At 39.0% G+C, this 21,477-nt stretch overlaps 1 protein-coding gene across 2 annotated transcripts; it reads right to left on the bottom strand.

Annotated features, from left to right (window-relative positions):
• Positions 1-203: 203 nt before the first annotated feature.
• On the bottom strand, positions 204-21,234 carry LOC105925945 (proto-oncogene tyrosine-protein kinase LCK). Of its 2 annotated transcripts, XM_021316165.2 has the most exons (14): positions 21,003-21,234; positions 20,682-20,714; positions 19,673-19,782; positions 19,129-19,189; positions 18,176-18,266; positions 16,637-16,735; positions 16,401-16,504; positions 14,030-14,179; positions 13,789-13,941; positions 8,951-9,130; positions 5,348-5,424; positions 2,266-2,419; positions 2,006-2,137; positions 204-1,071 (listed from the first exon to the last, which is right to left on the bottom strand). In XM_021316165.2, the coding sequence occupies exons 3-14, from the start codon at positions 19,775-19,777 to the stop codon at positions 875-877; spliced, it is 1,503 nt and encodes a 500-aa protein (XP_021171840.1). In that variant the 5' UTR covers positions 19,778-19,782; positions 20,682-20,714; positions 21,003-21,234; the 3' UTR covers positions 204-874. The 2 variants fall into 2 exon arrangements, with proteins under 2 accessions (XP_021171840.1, XP_012717515.1); XM_012862061.3 differs by lacking the exon at positions 20,682-20,714 and having other exon boundaries at positions 21,003-21,233.
• Between the last annotated feature and the right edge of the window lie 243 nt (positions 21,235-21,477).

Raw genomic sequence — 21,477 nt, 5'->3', positions numbered from 1 at the left:
AAGTTCCTGTTGTTTTATTCGACAGGAAAACTATTTATTCTTGTCGGTGGCACAACACTAATTTCCTATTGTATGCTTCTTAAACTGTACCATACTTTTATATTAAAACTGAAATGATGTCACTACTGGTTAATTGTTGTTAATGAGAAATCAGTTTAACAGTGAGCACCTCATGTTTAAACAAAATTGTATATTTTTCCAAATTTCAAAGATTTCGGGGAGAGTTTATTCAGGGTACACCCTGGACAGGTTGTCAGTCCATCACAAGACTAGAGAAATTATAAAGATGTATATTTACAGGATATATAAAACTGTATCTGACGCACACTAATCACTTAATTTCAAAAAAATACATTTTCGGTATTTACGGATTAGACATTCATTCTTTATAATAAAATAAAAAACATCCATAAAGTACCGTCTTTGTATTTAATATGCTTCCCAACTCTATTCAGTCAAACAGTGGCTCGTTTTATGCCTTAATACACAAACATTCACAAAAAGCTTGCTACTGTAAATTAAACCGCTATTATGATGCACAGGTAAAAAATTCAACTCAAGCAGTTATTTACATGTTTTTTTTTTGTAAAAGCACCAGGAGAGCAGCTGTTTATTCAGCTCCAGCACTGAGTTTCCCCGTTTATTCAACCAGCAGGATTCCTCTCTCCTGCTCGCACGTTTCCTTCAGAGATTACTGCAAATGTTTTCTGGATTAGTTTGATGCACAAAGTACTCTTATGATGATCGTCCCAGTTCCCACCCCTAACTTCTCTAGCAAATAGGAAAAAAAATCCAGCATCAACTATCGCCAGTTGTGCTATTAGTTTGATTACACATATGTGTGTCTCTGTGGGTCTTTTTCTCTGCTCTGCAGCTACTCCTGGTACTGCCTCTCTGTGGCAGTGAAGAAATCCTCCAGAAGGTGCTTCAGGTAGTCAAACGTGGGTCTTTCCTCTGGTCTCTCCCTCCAGCACTCCTGCATGATGTCATAAAGCTCATCGGGACAGTTTTCTGGCTTCGGCATTCTGTATCCACGCTCCAGGTTCTGGATCACCTCTGGGTTGGACATACCTGGACAGGAAGTAAAATTACGGTCAGTTATAATAAATAAAAGACTGTTAATTTGGTGATATCCACCTGACGGCATGTACGTAAAAATATGTCCTTTTATCAGGCAAAATCCTTATTTTAATGCTTTAAAAGACCTTTAAACTGTTTCTGAAGTAACTTAACAATATATAACCCCATATATAGTGCTTAATCAATGTCTTCAATTGTGGACCTTTGTTGTTATTTCTTCCATTTTGTTCTTTTTCTTTTTCAAAAAATAAATAATGGATTCACCATCATAATAGAAAAACATTTGTTAAAGAAACCTCAGTTTAAGTGAAGTTAAACGCAAGCTTAACTTAAGCTTACTTAAGATTTTCTCTACGGTCAAAATTATACACACAGACTCAAACATATATCCCTTCCCTGATTGCACAGAGTTTGTAGTCTTGGTGTCACACATCAAGCAACTTCAGGCCAACGTATTGAAGCATTTTTGGCCACCTTTAGCATGATACTGCCACTACCATGTCTCCTCTTAGCCCTTTCAAACATTCCTCTTGTCACTGTGGCCAAAAAGCCAAATCCTTGTCGGATCAGTTTGTCTCTCATCTGCACTGAGATCCTTGGGCTTTCCTACTGCTCTTTTGTAAAAGTGAATCCAATGACTGCTGAGACAACAAATTAGTTTTATGCTGGAAACAGAAACCAGCAGCTGCACTGAATAGCAGTCAGTTAAAGGTTAACAAGTTAACTGGTCAGCTTAAAAGCTTTTACTTATTAAAGCATTAATGAGAATGAATGTATATTTACACAATAGACAAATCAAAACTGTAGGTATTGTCTTTGAGATTCAGTTATTATCCTCTGGGTTAGTTTCTTGTGTATGATGTTCCTTTTGTCAGCTGTTGAAGACACATAAAAAAAATCAAATATACTCAGGAGGATTAGCTACCTGGGTAAGGGATCCGTCCATATGTCACTATTTCTGTGAGAAGAATCCCAAATGACCACACGTCAGATTTTATAGAGAAGGTGCCATAGTTTATAGCTTCTGGTGCTGTCCATTTAATGGGAAACTTTGCACCTGTGAACAAAATGGGGGGGAGGGTCATATTTGGAAGGGAAAAAAAAGAAAGCACATGTCAAGAAAAACTGCAATTTTGAGTCAGCCTTTATTAAGATAAACCATTATCTCTTGAAGGTCTTCGCTACCTTCTCTCGCCGTGTACTCATTGTCCTCTATTAATCTTGCGAGGCCAAAATCTGCAACCTTACAGATGAGCTCTTGGGAAACTAGGATGTTGGCAGCCCGCAGGTCTCGATGAATATAATTCTTCCGCTCGATGAACGCCATCCCATCAGCCACCTGTAGAGAGCAGCACGTTATCACAAATGCCCTCTGGGAGTGCGTTTGTGTCCAATCGTGAAATAGATGTCTGTGGAGGATCTGTGTGTGTGTGTGTGTGTATGTGTGTGTGTGTGTGTGTGTTGGCACTGCGGCTGGACAGATGAACCAAAACCAGGGAGTATACCACTTCCCCAGGTCACTTGCTTGCACCCTTTTACCTCTTTGCTATGCTGGCGTGCTCCACCCTGGTGCACAGCTGCGGTTACACAACACCATCTGATAGAAAAATGACTTGTCTATTCAGAGGTTGAGTTTCTGTTTAACTTGAAGACTACATGACTCAATAAAAACCATAGACCACTGACTAAATGTAACAGTACACCTGATCACAGAGTCTAGATTTTTACAATTTCCAAACACTTCTCCTCCCAGCGTCTCTGAGCGACAGCACCGTTTTCTGCCTGTCCATCCAGGTTTTAAACCGTGAAGGTGTATTTGAGGAAAGGTGTGCGTCACAGAAGCTGGAATGTCTCACATAGGCGTCAGGGTAGGACGTGTTCTTCCCGCAAACTTGAGCTCTACGCCTCACACTGAACTTCTTCACCGTTGTTTTTCATTTTCCCACCACACACGTTGATGTGCTGTGTTGGGATATTACAGAGGTGGAGGGAAATGGTACAAGTTTTTTGTAATTGTATTTATTCTGAAAAGTGTGGTGCATGTCTATAATCAGTCACCTTTACTCTGAAACTGCTAAATAAAATCCAAAGCATCAACATTCAGCTGAACTGCCACAACAAGAAAGGAGAGTATTTTTCAGACAACCAACCAAAAGGCTCACGGTCACTCTGTAGGAGCCGCAGAGCTCCACAGCTCAGGTGGGAGTGTTAACGGGAAAACTCTTAGTTGGGCACAAGTTAATGATAAAGCAATGTCGAAAGAATACCAGACATGCTGTTGTCGGCCTATCAATGGTCATGAAGTAGTCAGCAAACATATGGACGAAGGCGCTCCAATCAGATGAGCCAGAAACTGAGCTTTTTGGCAAACAGGCAAAACACTACATATGGCAGAAAACAAACACTTCACATCTCTGAAGACTCATTAGCATCATGAATGGTTTGGAACAAGGAAGCTGGTGAGATTTAATAGGAATATGGATGGAGCTAAATACAATAAGGGGGGGGGGGGGACTGTAGCAGCTGCAAAACCCTCGAAAGTAGGACAGAAGTTCAGCTGCCAGCATTTCCTTAAACGTACTGCGAGAGCTTAAATTGAACGGCTGACCCAGGCCAAGGTCAGAGCTAGATTTATTTCAGAATATATGACAAGACTTGAAAATGAATGCAAACACACGCTGCATTTAATCAAAGTGAGCTTGAGTTATCTTGTAAAGAAGAATGGGCAAAAGCTTCAGTTTCTAGTTGTACAAAACCGGTAGACATGTGCCACTACAGAAAGGTGACGCTACACAGCACTGACTCTGGGGGGGGGGGGGGGGGGGGGTGAAAAGAAAGTCATACTTTTCAGATTTTTTTACCTGAATATTTTTAAAATTGTGTATTCTTTTACTCACTTTACGTCTGAGGAGTCATTTGGGTAGATCTGTCACATGAAATCCTACTGAAAGGCTCTAAAGTTTGTTATTGCAACACGACGCGAAAAAATTGAAGGTGTTTTGAAAAGCAATTACAAAACCTGTGTGTTAATGCTGTCATGGTGTTTAACTCAGACCTGTTAACACCTCTTGGGCCTTTTTTTGATAATTAATTTTGGGGAAAAAAGAAGTCAGTTTTTTTCTGTATTCCAAGAAAATCTGCTTTATACTCCTACAGATTGCACATTACCAAAAAAAAAAAAAAAAAAAGTTAGATTCTTCAAGACTTTACATTTCACGATCTGCCACCGCATGATGTTAAGAAACCCTTTCATCACAAATGCCGTCGGTGTATGATGGGCTGGCATAAAAGCATCGTTCGCTGTACAACCTTCACCACACCGCTCTGCACGAAGCGTAGATCTTTTTACCGAGCTCCGACATGTCTAAGAGCTAACCTCGGTGAGATAAAGAGTCGTTCGCCGTGTAAGACTTTGAAACTTCAGGCTGTCTTCCTGTGGTTGATTTTGTCATTCCCACACCCACCGTACCCCATGGAGTTAAGGTTTTTCACCGACAAGTAACAGTGTCAAACATTTACACGGGTCTCGTGTGAAATCCCTAGAGCTTAGTCCTGCGTAAAGAAAAACATTTTTGTAAAATTAACTGTGTTCTCTGAATTCTGCAGTGAATTAGCTCAGATTAGGATTACGTCTGGTTAATGCAGGAGAACAGCTCTAAGAAGCCTGAAACTCTGCTGCCTTCCCACACTTTGAAGCACACATCCTGTTCACAGACTGAGCGCTTACTTCATCACAAAACAGTCACTTTAAATGTAAGGAAGTCCTCTCTTTTTAACCATCTAAATTAGCACAAGAATTCAGATCAGTTTAAAACCTTCTAACGTTTTCTTCCTTTAATGCCTTTTTGATAAATACGTCTGAATAGATTGAGCGAAACCAATGCAGATCATAGTTTCAGGTAGAATGATCAATGTATTTTGGCTCGGTTGCCACCCTTGAGAAAACAAACGCAAGATGAAAAAAGCTGCAATTTCATCCGGTTTGTCCACTTCAAATCCAGTAAGGACGGTTGTATTTGTGCTATAATGTCTAGACTTGCAATAATGATTACGTGCACGCCTTTTTGCACACAAACCCACCCAAGTCTCCATGTATTACAAGATTAGTGCAGCATTTAAGCCTCGTTAATACAGTTGCTGATTTATTGCCCAGAAGGATCACGCTGAGAGGGAGGAAGTGGAGGTATGAATGAGAGGGGATCTGGTAAATTAGGTGGAAGGAGCATTGTAATGGAAGGACCGAAGGTTAAAGGCAGCGGTATCTCACCTGTGATGACATGTCTATGAGTGTGTTGGTGGATAATTTGCTTCCCTCCTGTGTTTTCAGAAAGTCCACCAAGCTTCCTGTGAAAAGAAAAGCGGTTAGCCTTTTTTTAAAACTGAAGCATGAACAATAATGTCTACGAACAGGATTACAATCACATTGTATAAAATGCATAATACCTTCAGAAATGAATAGGAGTTAACTAAAATTTGTACTTTCAAAACTGTCTGTTAAACTCCAAATATTTTCACAGTGTCATAATAGAAGGGGATTTTAGCTCTCCTTAAATGTTTTTAGTACAAAGGCCAAAAAAGGTAAATTTTTCTTTTCAAGCTATATTCTGTGTTGCTAAACTTGCGCAGTTTCTTTAAAATCTCATTATTTCACTTCTCTGCAGATTTTGTGACAGGATATAGCTATAAACTTCCTGAACTTCTGATGAATTCATACCTTTCTGAAATAAATCTAACCCGTGGGGGTTTCACCAGCTCTTCATGAGCCAATTGAAAAGAAGCCACACGGTCTTTTCCTTTTAGAAATGAGTGTTGCAGGTCACTTAAGCCATGGCTGCTCCTTCCCATATCTTCGAGCCAGTCACGCATGCGGGAGCTCTGCTCAAAGCATTTTTCTTGTTTAAAACGATGAGCTAAAAATTACTTTTCTTGTTCAGTTTTTGGTTTTGGAGGTCAGGTTAGTTTTGGACTGAGGCACAAAAAAAGTGAGCCCAGACCTGACGGCCTTAAACTTGGAACATCTGTGGCTCCTTCTTTGTTTGTGCACTTGTGTTAGAACTTTTATCCTTATTTTCTTTTTCATGTACTCGTTTTCATTAGGCTTAAGTTTAATCAATGCAGCTGGCCTGGTTTTCCTATGTAAAGTGTTGTTTAAGCCTTTTTTTTAAACGCATGTGATTGCACAATATTAACGGGCTTGTCTGGGATCTTGTCCTGGGACTTCTCTCATAAGGTTGTTATAAAACGAAGACAGGAAATAGGTTGTCTAGTTTAGTGTTACATTGTCTGATTATCCAATCAGCTGTTAGAGGACAACACAGATTTATTACAGTTTAAAAAAAGAAAACATTGACACATGGAGGGGGATTGTCAGTTTTCTGTCGCTTAAAAAACCCTAATAAACTATATTTAACATATTCTTTGGCCCCCAAAAAATAAACTCATAAGGGATGTGGTTTATTTCACAGATTTTCATACGCAAATGATTTAGTCTACATAACAGTGCAGATTTGATCTGACCAGCATTGAATTCAGATTATGTGCTGTGTTATCCTTTGATCTAATTTAACAGGAGAACATTTTAACAGTTAGCTTCTTCATAAAATTTTGTTAAACATGGCAAAAAAAAAAAAAAAAAAAACCTGTCGTTAACCGCTGTGAATTATTCTGGTAAAAAGAGATCCAATATTTACCCTTTTGGAAATGTAAATATGCATTTCTGAACACCTGTTACTCCTAAATTCCAGAATGAATCAAAAAGGAAGTGCTTTTATTTTGAAGAATTGCACAAGAACTTAGTTAACGCCTGGTAATCATTGAGCTTAAAATGTCACTATTTGATTTATATAGTGAATTATGTTGGGTTTTGAGGCCAAAACTCAAACAAGTCAAATCTTTAGAGAGCAAGTCAAGTCTTTGTTTTGTTGTTTTAAGGGTGTTCTCAGGATTATTCTATGCGTTTTCATTGGTAACATTCTTTTTCTTCTTTCACATGTGATGCTTAGACAGCTGCTCCACATGTTTTAATCATGTTTTAATCAGCCGTGATGCTGTTTATCAATTCTAATGGCTTTTGCAGTCTTCTCACTTAGTTTATTTTCACCCCGAAATCCTGGAGGTGTCTTCGTATTTTCATGGTATTAAAACTTCTAGCTAACATCACTAACAATTTCATCATTATCAGGATGTTTCTCTGTTTTAATTTCGTCAAAGATTAGAAAAAAAATAATCATAGTTAATAAAAGACTTATAGTAAACGGAAAGCAGAAAAAAAAGATGCTGCATTTAGAAGACAAATGACATTTTGAACTTCATAATTCCCTCACGGACATAAATAAACTGAGCAGGACCAGAATAGCACCTGAAATCAGCAAACACAACACTTGCAGGAAGTGGACCATAATCTGTCAAGCTGACGTGCTCTTTCTGATAACTAGCACAGAATAATATCTCTGTTTGGAGGCCAGCTAAAGCAGACCAAAGGAAATGCTTTGAGAAGAATGACTGTGCCAGGAAAGAAGAGGCATTCACTTCTCTGCTTAAGTCTGGAAAGTTGCTTTTGAAGTTTGAGAGCCAGAGCAACGCTCTTTGTCAAGGCCACAAAGGGAAGCCGGGAGTACAGACCTGCTATTTTCCTCCTTTGTTGACCTCAGTAATGCAAAAAAAAAAAAAAAAAAAAACTGAACAAACTGATATAAGGATGTGAACCGAATCGGCAGAAGAGACAATTGTCCACACATAGATCCAGGACAAAGAGCTTGACTGATGTGAAAGCACTGCTGGTTTACCAACGATAACACAAAGGCACGCCTTTCACTTCAGCTCTAAGGCTGTTGTGTTTGTGAATGCAGTGAATCTCTGAGCATTTCGGCGCCGTCCCTCACAATAAAAACAATCACAAAAACTTTAGGGGTTAAGGAGAAAGTTAAGGGGGAAAAGATCTGTGACAGCTATCATCTGAAGGCAGATTCTGGTCATATTAACTGTTCCGCATGCAGACTGCTTTCATGCCTCTATGTTATTGGTATTTATAATTATCAGTTAGCTCAAACAAGCTATCTGAGGCGAGAATGGAAAAGAGGAAGACAGGATGCTGGCCATACAGCCGTTGTAAAAACTACTAATTATGGCACCGGTGCATGATGGAGACCTTTCTTTTCTGAAGCTTCCCTTTCACCTGTAAACACAATAAATCTTCCAGGACAGGTCCGGAAAAGAAGAAGAGAATGTTCATGTGTCCTTTGAGACATTTTAACACGTAGGCCGTGAATACAAGCGGGCCTAATGAGGAGAAGATAAAAATAGCCAGCGTAAACAGGCCGAAGCTCCCATACTTAGGCCTTCTTAGGCAGCTTTCATGCTCAATTGCTGGTGATGAATACACTTTATATTTCCAGTATGGCTGAGGTCATACGCAAACAGAATAGTAAAAAAAAAAAAAAAGAGATTGACTAACATGAAGTCGATTCTCTGGAGTGGAGGGTTCATGCGAAAGCATTGTGACTCATTAGTTGGGTGAAACTCACAGGGCAGCCTGGTCTTTTGTTCAAACATGTGTTCCCACCCAGAGTCTGATAACAGATCAACATGTTTAATCCTGAACATCTATGACACCAGGCCAACACAGCTCCTTTGTCTTCGCTCCAAGCTACGAGCTCCGAGCTCACTCTCCTCAACTGTGTCTTTATGGTAACGAGGCGGGGGATTAAGGAAATGATTAATTCAGACAAGCTGAAACATATTTCAGTTGACGAAACCTTTTTCAAAGGCGCAAGCATGAGTATCCCAGGAGTTCTCTTTTATTCGACGTTGTAAGGAAACCACTTTAAAGGAAGTTTTGCTTCCTCTTGTAATGAGATCTGATGGCACCTACCATTCTCCATGTACTCGGTGACAATGAATATAGGTTCCTGGGTGACCACGGCGAAGAGGCGGACGAGGCGAGGATGCTGCAGGTTCTTCATCATGTTGGCTTCTGCCATGAAGGCTTCCACTGACATGGTGCCCATCTTCAGGTTCTTAATGGCCACCTTCCTGTCGTTGTTGTAGACACCTAAAAAAAGGACATCTGGGTCTCAGTGGCTGTTTAGGATTGCTCAAAACAAAACACTAAAAGTGGAGGAGAAATGTTAAAACCTCCATTCATAATTTCAATCTAACTATAGAAAATGAGCAAAATTCAGAGAAAATTCAAGGAATTAGTTTTCTGTAGATTAGATTGTCTGCCTACAAATAGGCAGACAGTTTTGAAATCTTAAAAATAAAATTTAAAATCTTCCCACTTTTAAAGTTTAAAGTTCTCATAATGAGAAGACAACAGAGTTTTCTCCATCTGCAATTCAGTGAGGCATCCCCACATTTACAGTGCAGCCAACTCTAGCACATCTACAACAGCAGATAGCCTGACTAATAAACCTGCTAATACCACTCTGTCATAATGGTGTAACTTTATAAAGAAAAGAAGGGCAAAAAGGTAAAAAATAAAATTATATAATAATAATAATAATAATAATAATAATAATAATAATAATAATAATAATAATAATAATAATAATAATAATGTGTCCAGTTATAATGGCTTTAACTTAATTGTGTTTTAACTTCTCATTTGCTTCTTTAGTTAGTTTATGTTATTTTCTTTGATAAAACACTTTTTGTTTCAGTTTAAACAGCCATCATTCCAATTCATAATAAAAGCCATCTAATTATACTGTACGTAAAAGCAATCAGGTCACTCCAGGGTGATGTATCTCACCATGAAAAGGTTTTAGACCCCTTTGACAGCCGTCGCTGCAGGTTAGCTCTCACGCAGATGCAAAACAAACCTCCAGCTAAAGTAGACTGGTAGGAAAAAGTTACCTTATACACATTTATATAGTTTTGAATGAAACCGGACTGAATTAGAGCAATATCTACATCCTCAGTTTACACCTTAATTCATATAATATCTGCAAATTTTTCTTTCTATAAAAAGAAATACAAGACATACAGCCTGCACCTCATAGAGGCCAAATCGTACAAAAACCATCTCAGATTTCATAGAGTTTCTTACATAAACTAAAGTAGTTATTATTATTATTGTTATTACCTGAAACTATTTGCTGTTTGTCAACTTCTTCAGTTCTGATTATATCTTAAATAAAGCACGCACTTAGCAAAGAGGAGCAGCAATAATTTTGTTAATGGTTTTAATTTTCATCTTTGTATGTTCCATGAAATGTTTGCATATATTTACCATGTATTTCCACCGGAAAGAGTTAGTATCTAACCACAGGTGCCGAACAAGTCATGAACATTTTTGAAATAAAATTATGGAGATTTTTAAACGATAGCACATTCAGGGAAGCCTTTAGGCTCTTTAAATTTCCTTTTCCCTTTTAAAGGTGATCTTTATCATTCTTGCTATAGATAATTTTCAAATCTTTCTGCCCAGATCAATCAAGCAAAGTAAAGTGCTGAGCAAACTGGAATATTTTTACACAACAGATTATTCCAGGGGGGAGGGAAATGCACTAAACGTTATGTGCAAAGCAAGTAGATCTTTAAAAGTGTTTAATCAAGTAAAAAAAAAAAAACTTTGTAGCTTCCTTTGTTTTTCATCCAAATTATAACCTTGACATAATCAGCTGGCTTCATTTTCAGCATCACATCCAACAACTATTTGAACGATGCTGATAAAATTTCTTTCCTGACAGAAAAATATATGTATAAAAATAAGATAAGTAGATAAAATATAAATCAAACTTTAATCTTGAATCACGCAAAATGGACTTCATAGAATACATTTCATAGAAATAACGTGCAACTAAACAACTTCTTCAACAAGCAAGACAGGAAGCCCAACACGACATCCAGAAAGGCTGTTTGTAACTTTCAAAGATCATTTCCAGCACCACTTTTTGCTATTAATAATAAAGTCTTAGTTCAATATTTGAACCTGCCTGCTTTTTTTTCTTGACAGCATTTAAATAGTGGGGAAGAAAAGCAATTATCATAGTAAAAGCTCAAATTGTTTCAGAGCTCAGGAAATGCAAAACAATTCAACAAATACTGAAGTAATTTTTAAAACATTTTTACGTGTTATCATATCATGAATTGAAATGTTAAATTTTTAATTGATTAAATGAAGATTTCTGAATAATTAGATTTATAAAAAGGTATTTAGCAAATTGTTTATTTCTTGGACTTTTGTCCAGGTTCTTGATCCAATAAGAATTTTTCACACTGTCTCTCACACGCTAACGTCTGTTCGCACTTTTTATTTTCTCAGGGAATGTTTGGGCGTTCAAGGAAATTGCACAGTTGTGTAACATGAAGATTTGAAATTAAATGCACAGTATTTCGCCTCATCCTGTATAGACTGACTGCAACTGGTCTTTTTGTCTCAAACATCCATTAACTTGGACGTTTAGCCTGAACATGTCAATGTTTGATAAGGACTATTTGCACGCTTTTTAATTCCTCAGTGATCGTTCGTTTGATACATTCATGCAATTGCACAGAAATCGATATTTTCTGTAAAGAGACAGCTATCTGTCGTTTTGACTTGAACCTTTTATCAAATGTTAAGGACTATTTGCGTGCTTTAAGCTTCTCAGGAACTGTTGCTGTTGCAATCCAAAAAAAAAACAAGAGTTGTTGTGTCTGCGGGTTTTGTTTGATCCTGTGTGGCACCAAAATTTCATTATGGCATCACAAGATAACAAAAAATGTTTGATTTGATTCTTGATTTTGGCCATCCATAATTAAGGGAATTTAAAATCTTAATACCCTTTTCTTCCACACATATTTTTAATACGTTTAGTTCAAATGCACAAACAAGGGTTAAAAAGCTCTCTGTACCCCATTTAGGTTTGGTTCAAGCCTAAAAAATGTTGCCCGTCTCATTCATCCAATAATATCCACTGTGGTTTAAGCTAATTTATGTACAACTAAAAGCATCTACTCATCATATGATGACCGTAAACCATTGCTTGGCTCAAATATTTGCTGTTTTAATAACAGTTTCACATGACACTGAGACTGGCTCTCCACAGCACTCCCCAGCATGTACTCGACCAAAGCCATAACCAACCAGGTTGTTCTTTCTTTTACATGAAACGCCAAGCGTGAAGCATATAGCGATGAGGGAACAAATCTTTATCTACTAATGAAAGCATTCCTCTGTCTCTTTTTTCTTCTTTTTGTAATGCACTGATGGCTATCGCGTGCAGTGCCTTGCAAAAGTCCTTATACTCCTTGAACTATTTTACCCCCATCTTCTTATGTAGCAAACAACAAACTGTAATGTACTATATTGGGGTTTTTGGAGATAGATGAAATTATGTATAATTTTGAAGTGGACGTAAAATGATAAAAGGTTTCAAATTTTTTTTGCAAATGAAATCTTAAAAGTGTGGCGTGCGTTTTTGCATGTATTCACCCTCAACCCTGATTTTAGTTTGCAGAACCACCTTTTGTGGCAATTACAGCTTCAAATCCTTTTTGGAGTATGTCACTACCAACATGCTTTGTTTCTAAAGAGATTTTGTGAACGTCAGTCTTCAAGTTCCGCCAAAAAGGTCCAACAGATCCAGGTCCTTGTCATTTTAACTGAGAAATATCCTCTGACCTAACCACTGAATTGTAGTTCTGGCTGTATGTTTAAGGTATACATATATTTGACAACCAGGCAAACCTCTTTCTTTCACAAAAGAATTAATTCTATTGCCTCGTAATTAGTATAATGCTGCTTACACCATTTTTTTTTCATGGTGCGTTCAGGGTGTTATTGACTTCTGAAGGCAACTGGTTGCACTGCATTTCATGCGGAGGTAAACGAATAAAAGAGGCAGAATACGTGTGTACAAACTTTTTAAAACCAAACCTCGTCCATTCACTTCACAATTATGCATTATTTTGTGTTGCTCAGTAACATAACCCTCCCCCCCAAAATATATTAAAGCATTTTGGTTGGAACTTGAAAAAATATAAAAAAATCTCATGGAGTACAAAAGGTTTCGCAAGGCACTGTCTTCCCTACAATTATATTTTTTTAGGTGAACTGTTTACCAAATGTATTCAGCGGAGGTATGTTGATGCTCTCGTGTCCACTGGCGTCAGTACGGTAAACATTTCGTTTGGATGACGGTGTACAAACAAACAAAGAGCCCAGATTTCATGCAGAGCAATGTTGGGAACAGAAAGTGGCGGCGGAATGAGGGCAAGTCCCATGGTTAGCGATGTTTAGCTTTTGTTCAGTGGTCTGTTTGGGAGGTTAAATGGTGCTGGCAAATGAGAATGGAAACTAGAATGGAAATTGTCCATTCAATTGAATGATAATGAGGTTGTGGCCTAACCGATGTGCTTGCGATCAAAACGTTTAGCCCCTCTTGTTTAACTTCACGCTGCAGGATCAGTTTCAAAGTCTTGTTAGGAAACAAGTCTTAAAGATCCATGAGCTCATCAAAAAGTGAGATACGAGTATTTGGGGCAGTGTTGTACGTCAGGGTTAATACCACACATCATTCTTTCTTTAAGCAGCTCAAACAAGCCTACAATTAGGACTGAGCCGAAGGAAACTCTTCTGCACACGCTGCAGAAAAGCTCTGGCTCTTGGCAGGCGCGCAGTCTAGCTCCCAACCAGACCGGGCATTTTCACATGTGATGTATCTGCACACAATTCTTCTGAGTACACAAGTTCAATCTCGTGGAAACAGAAAAACAACTTACCCATCCAGACTTCTCCAAACTGCCCTGCTCCGAGCCTGCGCTCCAGCTTCAGGGACTCCCGGGGGATCTCCCACTCGTCCTGCCACCAGGGCTTCTGCGGCGCCCTGGACTGGCAGGGTTTCACCAGGACTGTGCACAATCCATCTGCTTCACCTGGGAAACACAACATGCAGCAGAAATGAACATTTTAACTCCTCAGCGATCAGAGATGTAGACTGGTCCCTTCCACAGGCATACATACGGGAGTAATGCTGGACGAGCTCCTTCAGAGAGTTGAAGGATATCTTGGCTGTGACGTAGAAGCCTCCACTGTCCATGTTGCGGATCCTGTAGTGCTTCACACCTTCCCCTGTGTTGTGGTCCAGATCCCGGACTGATAACGAGTACGACCCTGGAGCGGCGTTAAGGAGGAACGGAGAGAACGTGAGGCAGATGAATGACAAATTTAGGGTTAAAGTACCCAGCAGGGTTAAAGACATAGTTTGCTAAAAACATTGTTTTTCAGAGGTTGCGTAGGTGAAGAAAGAAAAAAAGCCACAAGCTAGGCATTTTTTTTAAATCAATCAGATTAATTTCATGGTCAGTTTTCCTTCGTTTTCATATCCCTGCCCTCCCAAAAGCAAGCTCATGTGCCTCTGGTGACTGAAGAAAATTATCTTTTTTTTTTTTGGTTCCATTTTCAGTCCAATTCATCTGAATGTTTTTTAATCAAATTTTGTAGTGCTAATGCAAAACGTTTCAGGCATTTGTGAGAGTATCTCATAGATTTCAGGAAAAACTTTGCAAGAATAATGTACAGCGGAGCAGGGCAGACTCAATTGAAAAGCCCCAATCTCAATTGCTGTACTGTGAAATCACTGTGCACTTTATCCTGGAACTGTCCTGCAAAGTTACTTTATTATCCTGCAAAGTTACTTTATTATCCTGCAAAGTTACTTTATTTATCCTGCAAAGTTATTTTACTATCCTGCAAAGTTACTTTATTTATCCTGCAAAGTTATTTTATTATCCTGCAAAGTTACTTTACTATCCTGCAAAGTTACTTTATTATCCTGCAAAGTTACTTTACTATCCTGCAAAGTTACTTTACTATCCTGCAAAGTTACTTTATTTATCCTGCAAAGTTACTTTACTATCCTGCAAAGTTATTTTATTATCCTGCAAAGTTACTTTATTCTGAAATCCACTGCAATTCACTAAAACTCTCAAGCTGCATGCAAACGAAATTTCGTTCTGTACGCACTCTGTGCATACAAAATGACAATAAAGTTCGTCTAAGTCTAAGTCTAAGTCTAAGACTGTCCTGGTCAGATTTTATTGATAAAAATCCTCAATGCTTATTTCAATCCAAGCTGTCATAAAAAAAGATCCGGTTTGGTGATCCTAAATTAAAATGTTTCCTGCAGAGCTGCTGCATCACCAGCCACCTCTTGAAATAACCCCCAGAGGGACAGACCTTTAATGAGCCTAACGAGGCTCGTTGGGGTCAAACTCCGATTAAAACGTTTAAAGTTTGACCAAAATCTGTTACAAATCTTTAGTTTTCCCCAGCGTATGCTAATGCCAGATGATTAGCCTGATTGTTGTGCGTCTTGTGGCATCATCAACCCAACTACTCACAAAAGAGACAATAATTTTTTTTTTTCTTTTGGGTAAAATGCAATCTTGTGTGAAATCTTGCAGTGGAAAGCCCCAATTCGTTATATTGGTCTGTCTATTGGATTGTCAGTCTACATTGAATGGTGTCTTCATATTGTTTCAAAGTGTTAGATGGTTGGTGTGTGGCTAACCCTGCTAAACTGTGGCCAACCTAACATAAACGTTTCAAGCCATCTATGGTTATCTAAAGCTAGCTTTGATATAGCATCGGTAGCAGCTCTGTAAGTTTATACTTTAGATGAAAAAATTTGCAAAAAATATATAAGTATTTTTTTTTTTAAAAAAGTGTAAACCATCTCTAATTTCAGGTTTGATGGCTTCTTTTGACTTTCTCTCAAGGCATACACCCACCTGACTGACTGTCAGGGTATCGTAAAGCATTTCCTGAGAAAATTAAAGAAGTAAAGCACAAATGGACACAGGACCTGATTCTTGGGGAATCCTCTTGGTGCTAAAATGCTATTTTCTGTTCCTCTAGCTGCGTTATAGTGGGTATTTTTTACTAAAATAACAAAGAAATGTGATGATTTTACTAAAGAAATATGAACCGAATTTATAATTGTGACTGTTTTCAACAAAGCACCCATTAACCTTAATTAAGGTGTGTTGTTAGAGAGAAAACAGATAAAATAGCTCAGATCCCAATGAAACTCTTGGAAAAATCTTTAGAAAAACAGGACAAATAATGTTTAAGACCAGATAACACGAATGTCTAGCAACTTGAAAGCAGATTTTAATACTTAGGGGTAAACGCAAGTCTCAAGGGGTAAGTAGGGTCTTTAATAGTAACATGAAACTGTTCTCAAACAGATAAAATAAATAAGCAAACAGGAAGTGGGGTATGGGAAATTCAGCGCTATGGATGCAGAGGATTCAACTTGATTTATTGCTGGTTCTATTTATAAGATCTCTGTTAATTCGTGTAGCAAAAGGTTTGAACGAGAGCATTTCACCTTTGGAAGTCTCGCTTTCTCGAATCAGGAAAGAGCCCTGCGTGTTCCCAGGAGCCAGGAGGAGCCTCATGGCATCGTTTCTAGAGATGTTCTTGAAGAACCATCTGCAACACAAACGCACTTTGAGCTAAACCACTTCCTTTCCCTCAGAGACCCAGCATGCAGCATGTGAGCCGAGAGAAAACCAGATGAGACGGTGCTGAGAGCCGTGACATTATGCTTCCTCTGTGACGTACGGTTCAGTCTCCACGGTGGTCATGGCGATGAAGTTGTAAGGGATGTAGCCCCTCTGGCCTGTGGTGAGAGACTCGGCCAGGTACCACTCCTCGTCATCCCTGGAAGACAGAAGAGACGCCAGCTGGTTAGCCTACGCGAATCCTTTGGAGCGTAAATGATTACAGCGTGAAATGTACCTCTTTGTGCTCGGCATGCATAAAAAAGCAGATATTGTTCCACTTTTTACATTTACTCTTCCCCACAATAAGCGTCTCATGTCAAAACAAAAGCATATACTTTCAAATCAAAAGGATTCATTACGCAATTCTTATGCTACTAAATTATAACTGAATAGACATTTTAGTGATATATTATCACAGATTATTCTAACCTACTGCCAAGCACAATATTTTTTATTTAATTTCAGTAATTTACTTTATTTCTCCACAATTACATACCACAGGATGATTTGATTTCATTAAATCAAGAATAAATAATTGTAGCTGAGGCCATGGCAGAAGTATCTTCAGCCGTATCTTAAAGCTGTTTTTTGTTGCTGTCCAAAATCCAGTATATCAGATTCATAGACTCCACCAGTCTTTCTATTGGTTTAAATGGGATTTAAACCAATATGATGTTAAAGACAGCTCTGTCACCAATCTCAGTTATTCAGATTAAGTGGCTGCTAAAAATGTAACTTTCTGCCGTCAGCAGACGTCAACTGAGCGTTAACACGTTGAATAGCGAGCATCAGAGCCACCGCGTAATGCTGGGATTTAAATAGACTTAATGCATTCAAGCTGTTTGTTCAAACCCGTCAAAAACCAAGAGGTCTAGACATTTCTCTGTGCTAAATTACTTTTTACATTATTCGACAAAAAACAAACATTGTTTAAGATGGTAAAACAAATATAAATGTTTTTTATGATTCTGGATTCTTAAGATTTAAATGTCATCTCCACGATGTGAAGAAGTTCATGCTAGGGGAATTTATTAACATACCACAAATACATGCATGTTTGAGCGTCCCTGTAAACATTCCAAACAGCTTTCTATATCTATACATATTTTATGTTTATTCAAAGAAAACATGTTTTTGTGCATATATGTAACCAAACAAATCTCCAACAGATGAGGCCTTTTAATTGTTTTACTTGAGCGGTATTTTCCTCATGAAAGTTTAGGTTTCCTCTGTAAGGTTTGTATTTAATTTTTTTTATCTGTTTTGGTATTTTTTTTTTACGGCTATTCAAGGTGCTACATTTGAGGGTGTCAGGAAATTTTGAATGCGTTCAAGTCTTTTTACAGCATCCTTGCTCGGCAAATGCACCGGAAACCTTTCGAGTTCATTACATGTAACCAGAACCACCAACGAGAGACTTAATTCAGCCGTTCATTAGCCTATGCTTGGTGTCAAAAGATGTCAATAGGCTTCAAACCAGACTTTAGTCGCAAACATCCACATTGATTTTCAGTAGCCTTAGAGGAGACTAAAGAGTTAAATGCATTATTGGTTGGAGTTGTAGCATTTCTTTGTCTGTGTGGGTTTAGCAGCTCACTTGTTGATGATCTTGAGTTTGTCTCCTTTGTCAAAGCCCAGGTCTCCTTCATGTTTGGGGTCATAGCTGTAAATGGCCACCCCGATGTTATCTGCAAGGAAAAAAAAAAAACATTCATTGTTTTAGTTAGCTCAGATAAATTGAGATCAGTAACCATGGTTAGTCTTCAGGACATTGTGTTGGGGGGCGTTGAACTGTTGTCTGGATATTTTTTGACAAAATGCTGCGATAGTGAAGCTGAAAGCACAGATGTCCTTCACTCGTGCTGCAAAAAAATTCTGTCATAAAAAAACTTTTAGAACAGCCACAGTTTCCTTTCTAGAAAGAATAACTTCAGTTAAATTAATTAAATTAAATTAAAAAGTATTTTGTACGCAGGTGGGAATATAATGCTGCAAACACAGGTGGCTGGGATGTGAGGCACCAGAAGGATGCCTAATGTAACTTAGATTTAAATTAATTCTTTCACAAAATGTTGAAAAATGCGCACATATTGGTTCGCCGAAACTTGGATCAATTCACATAAAACACATATGACTTGTAAATTAGGTGTCATTCCAACCAAGGTAACCAACAAGTTGGCTATTTTCAAGCGTCAACATGGTACCCGAGCAGCGGGCTGGATCCGCAGCGTTCATTTTAAAGAAAGGGAAACTTATGCAGACAGAACAAAGTTGATGGAAAGCGGAAAACGCTGTGTGAACAGATTCTGACAAGACAACAATAATCAGTACAATCATCGCTTCCCGCTTGACTGGACAGGGCAAAGAAATATGTTCAACAATCTGACTGAACATTTATTTAATGTTACTTTTGCAGTGTCTCCCCCTCTGAGGCGAGATATTTCAAGCAGTGCTGTCCTAATTCCAATTAAAGAGATCAAGCGCTGTTTAACGTTTTCAAGTAGAGATAAAACAAAAGAAGCAACAAAGAGACAAAGTCAGAAGATATACCTGGTAGAGGTGACATCGGGGGCGTGTACTGTGACGGGTATGGAATCACCTGATCTGTGTACTGGACAGACAAAGAAAAAGACGAAGAAAACAGTGTAAGATTTCGGGAGATGTCGTATGTTTCCGGTTTGGGTTGCCGGTTCTTGACGGTAAATCGTCTTCGGTTTTGTTTTGGTTTTTTTTTTTTTTTTTTCTCTCTGCATAACAACTGCCTCTGCACATGCAGGTGGTTTTCTCCTTATTTGCTAATCTAATGGGACATCTCAGTGGCAGCGAGGAAACAAAAACACCACTGAGGGAATAGTTACACTCCTATTTAATCACACACACAAAAGACGGCTTCCCTTACGGTTATGTAAGTTATTCGGCTCTGCTGACCCGAAGCGGCTCGAGACAGATTGTACTTCATCATGTTTACCCAAACACAATGAATGGTGGGAGCCCGTTGGAAAGGTCACACCTTCGGGCCTCAGCTCACGTGCTGTCACTCACTTTCAGCCATTTCGCGCACTGGCGTGCGAACATGAGCCGCGTGTCCACTTACTGGATTGCACGACTGGGGAGGAATGGGGCAGTTGCAGTGTTCGCAAATCTCGTCCAGGTTCTCGATCCATTCGCTGTCTGAGTCCGAACTGCAGGCGCATCCCATCTTTTCTGCAATTTCAAACTGCAAGTTACTTTTTTCAGATAACAGAGTAAGGACTCATGCTTGTAAAAAAAAAACAGACAATACAACCCAGGACAACGTACGCCTTTGTATGTTCGTTTAATCATTTTAACTTTTTTGAAAAAGGTTCCAAAATCCTAAATCTTTGGTTTCGACGACGACTCTGATAGGATGCGACTGAAACTTTTGACTCAAAATGGAGGATGACTGAGGGGAACCTTTGCGCTTCAGACATACTTTAAACCGCTGACAGAGTTCAGGAGCCCCCGATTCGGCTTCAGACTCGAACGCCTCGCTTTAAGTAATTCGCAGCAATGTTAATCTCTTATAATCCGCCATCTGCATGTGCTGCGATTTGTATTTTTCCCACTAATGTGCCGTACGGACCGGCTTTCTCAAGCTCGCTCCGCTCCCCAGTTTGCCCGCTCATGGAAAAAGGGTCAGCGGGCTAATCGCCGCTGACGTCGGTCCCAGAGGCTTAAAGCTGCGCCAGATCTCCCGAGGTCTAAATAACTACCCACCATTTTCTGTAAAGAGGTCCTGAAGATGAATCACCGGGGGGATCACCCGGGGTATGAAGAAGCAACTTTACTGTCAGATCTCCAAGGGCCCACACACTTGGGGAGCCACACAAGTCAGCATTTTCCACTGAGGGACTATCCTCTGCTTTTTTTTTTTGTTATTATTACTAGCAGCTGAAGGCCTTTTCCAAATAAACTGTTGAATGCTAACAGGATATAGCAGACATGAACACAATAAGCGCACAGGATCTCCATGTTGAGGACAACTCAAGGAGACTTCTGTAACAGTCGGGACATACTTGAGACCGGAGGTTCGTGTTATGCTGCAATTGTCTAAATATCTTCAAAAAAAAAAAAAAAATTACCTTTAGCTCAGTTGTCCTGAGTAGTTAAATGTTCTGTTTGACAGAAAAGACAGTTGTAAAGTAAAACTTTAAAGTAAGCCTATGTAAAACTTCTGCCTTGGCATTATGATCGAATAAACGGACAGAAATAAAAGACAGAACTCCGTTACATGGATAAAATAAATGCATACGTCGTTTCCCCGTCAGCTGAAAATCAGATATTTGCAAAAACACACAACAGGAGGGAAACTGGCGTGTCTATATCTTTGTTCTTTGCGAGTACCCGCATGTTCAAGCTTAAACTTCTAAGGTCACTAAAACCATTGCAAGTTTTCGACTCACCTGTCGAATTAAATAAACCTTTCCTCAAGCGTTCCAACAATGTCAGATTTCAGATCCCGCCATCAAGATGCCCTTTATTCAGACCTGTATTTGTTCTGCGGAGCAGTAGCTTGCCGAGAGTCGAACTCTTTTACACACCGAGGACTTGGGTGTGAAGATGTCATCATCCGCCTCTCTTATTATAACTAAGACTGCAAACAGAGCTGGTGCCCTGTCTCGTACACACACACACACACACACACACACACACACACACATACACACATGGAAGAGCGACCCAGAGAGTTTCCTGTCGTTGAAACTTTGAGGGTTGCTCTGCAATCTTTCTAACAGGTGCTGAATGTGCAGCTGTGTTCGAGTGAAGGGGAACGTTATGGGCTCCAAGACAAGAAAGGGGGTCAGGACAGCGCCTTTCCCAAAAGATGAGAATGTTCCAATACAGTTAGAAAAGGAGGCCTTGGTAGGTAGTGACGCT

The sequence above is a fragment of the Fundulus heteroclitus genome, unplaced genomic scaffold, assembly GCF_011125445.2.
Source record: "Fundulus heteroclitus isolate FHET01 unplaced genomic scaffold, MU-UCD_Fhet_4.1 scaffold_711, whole genome shotgun sequence".
NCBI classification, from domain to species: domain Eukaryota; kingdom Metazoa; phylum Chordata; class Actinopteri; order Cyprinodontiformes; family Fundulidae; genus Fundulus; species Fundulus heteroclitus.
Note: the sequence above shows the minus strand (reverse complement) of the source record. Positions and strands in the feature narration are given on the sequence as shown.

Coding starts and splice junctions, on each gene's coding strand:
- LOC105925945 (XM_021316165.2), bottom strand. CDS start 19,777: ATGGGATGCGCCTGCAGTTCGGACTCAGACAGCGAATGGATCGAGAAC. Junction 9,131..13,788: donor GTTTGGAGAAGTCTGGATGG/GTAAGTTGTTTT, acceptor TCCTTTTTTTAG/GTGTCTACAACAACGACAGG. Junction 5,425..8,950: donor CACCGAGTACATGGAGAATG/GTAGGTGCCATC, acceptor TTCTTTTCACAG/GAAGCTTGGTGGACTTTCTG.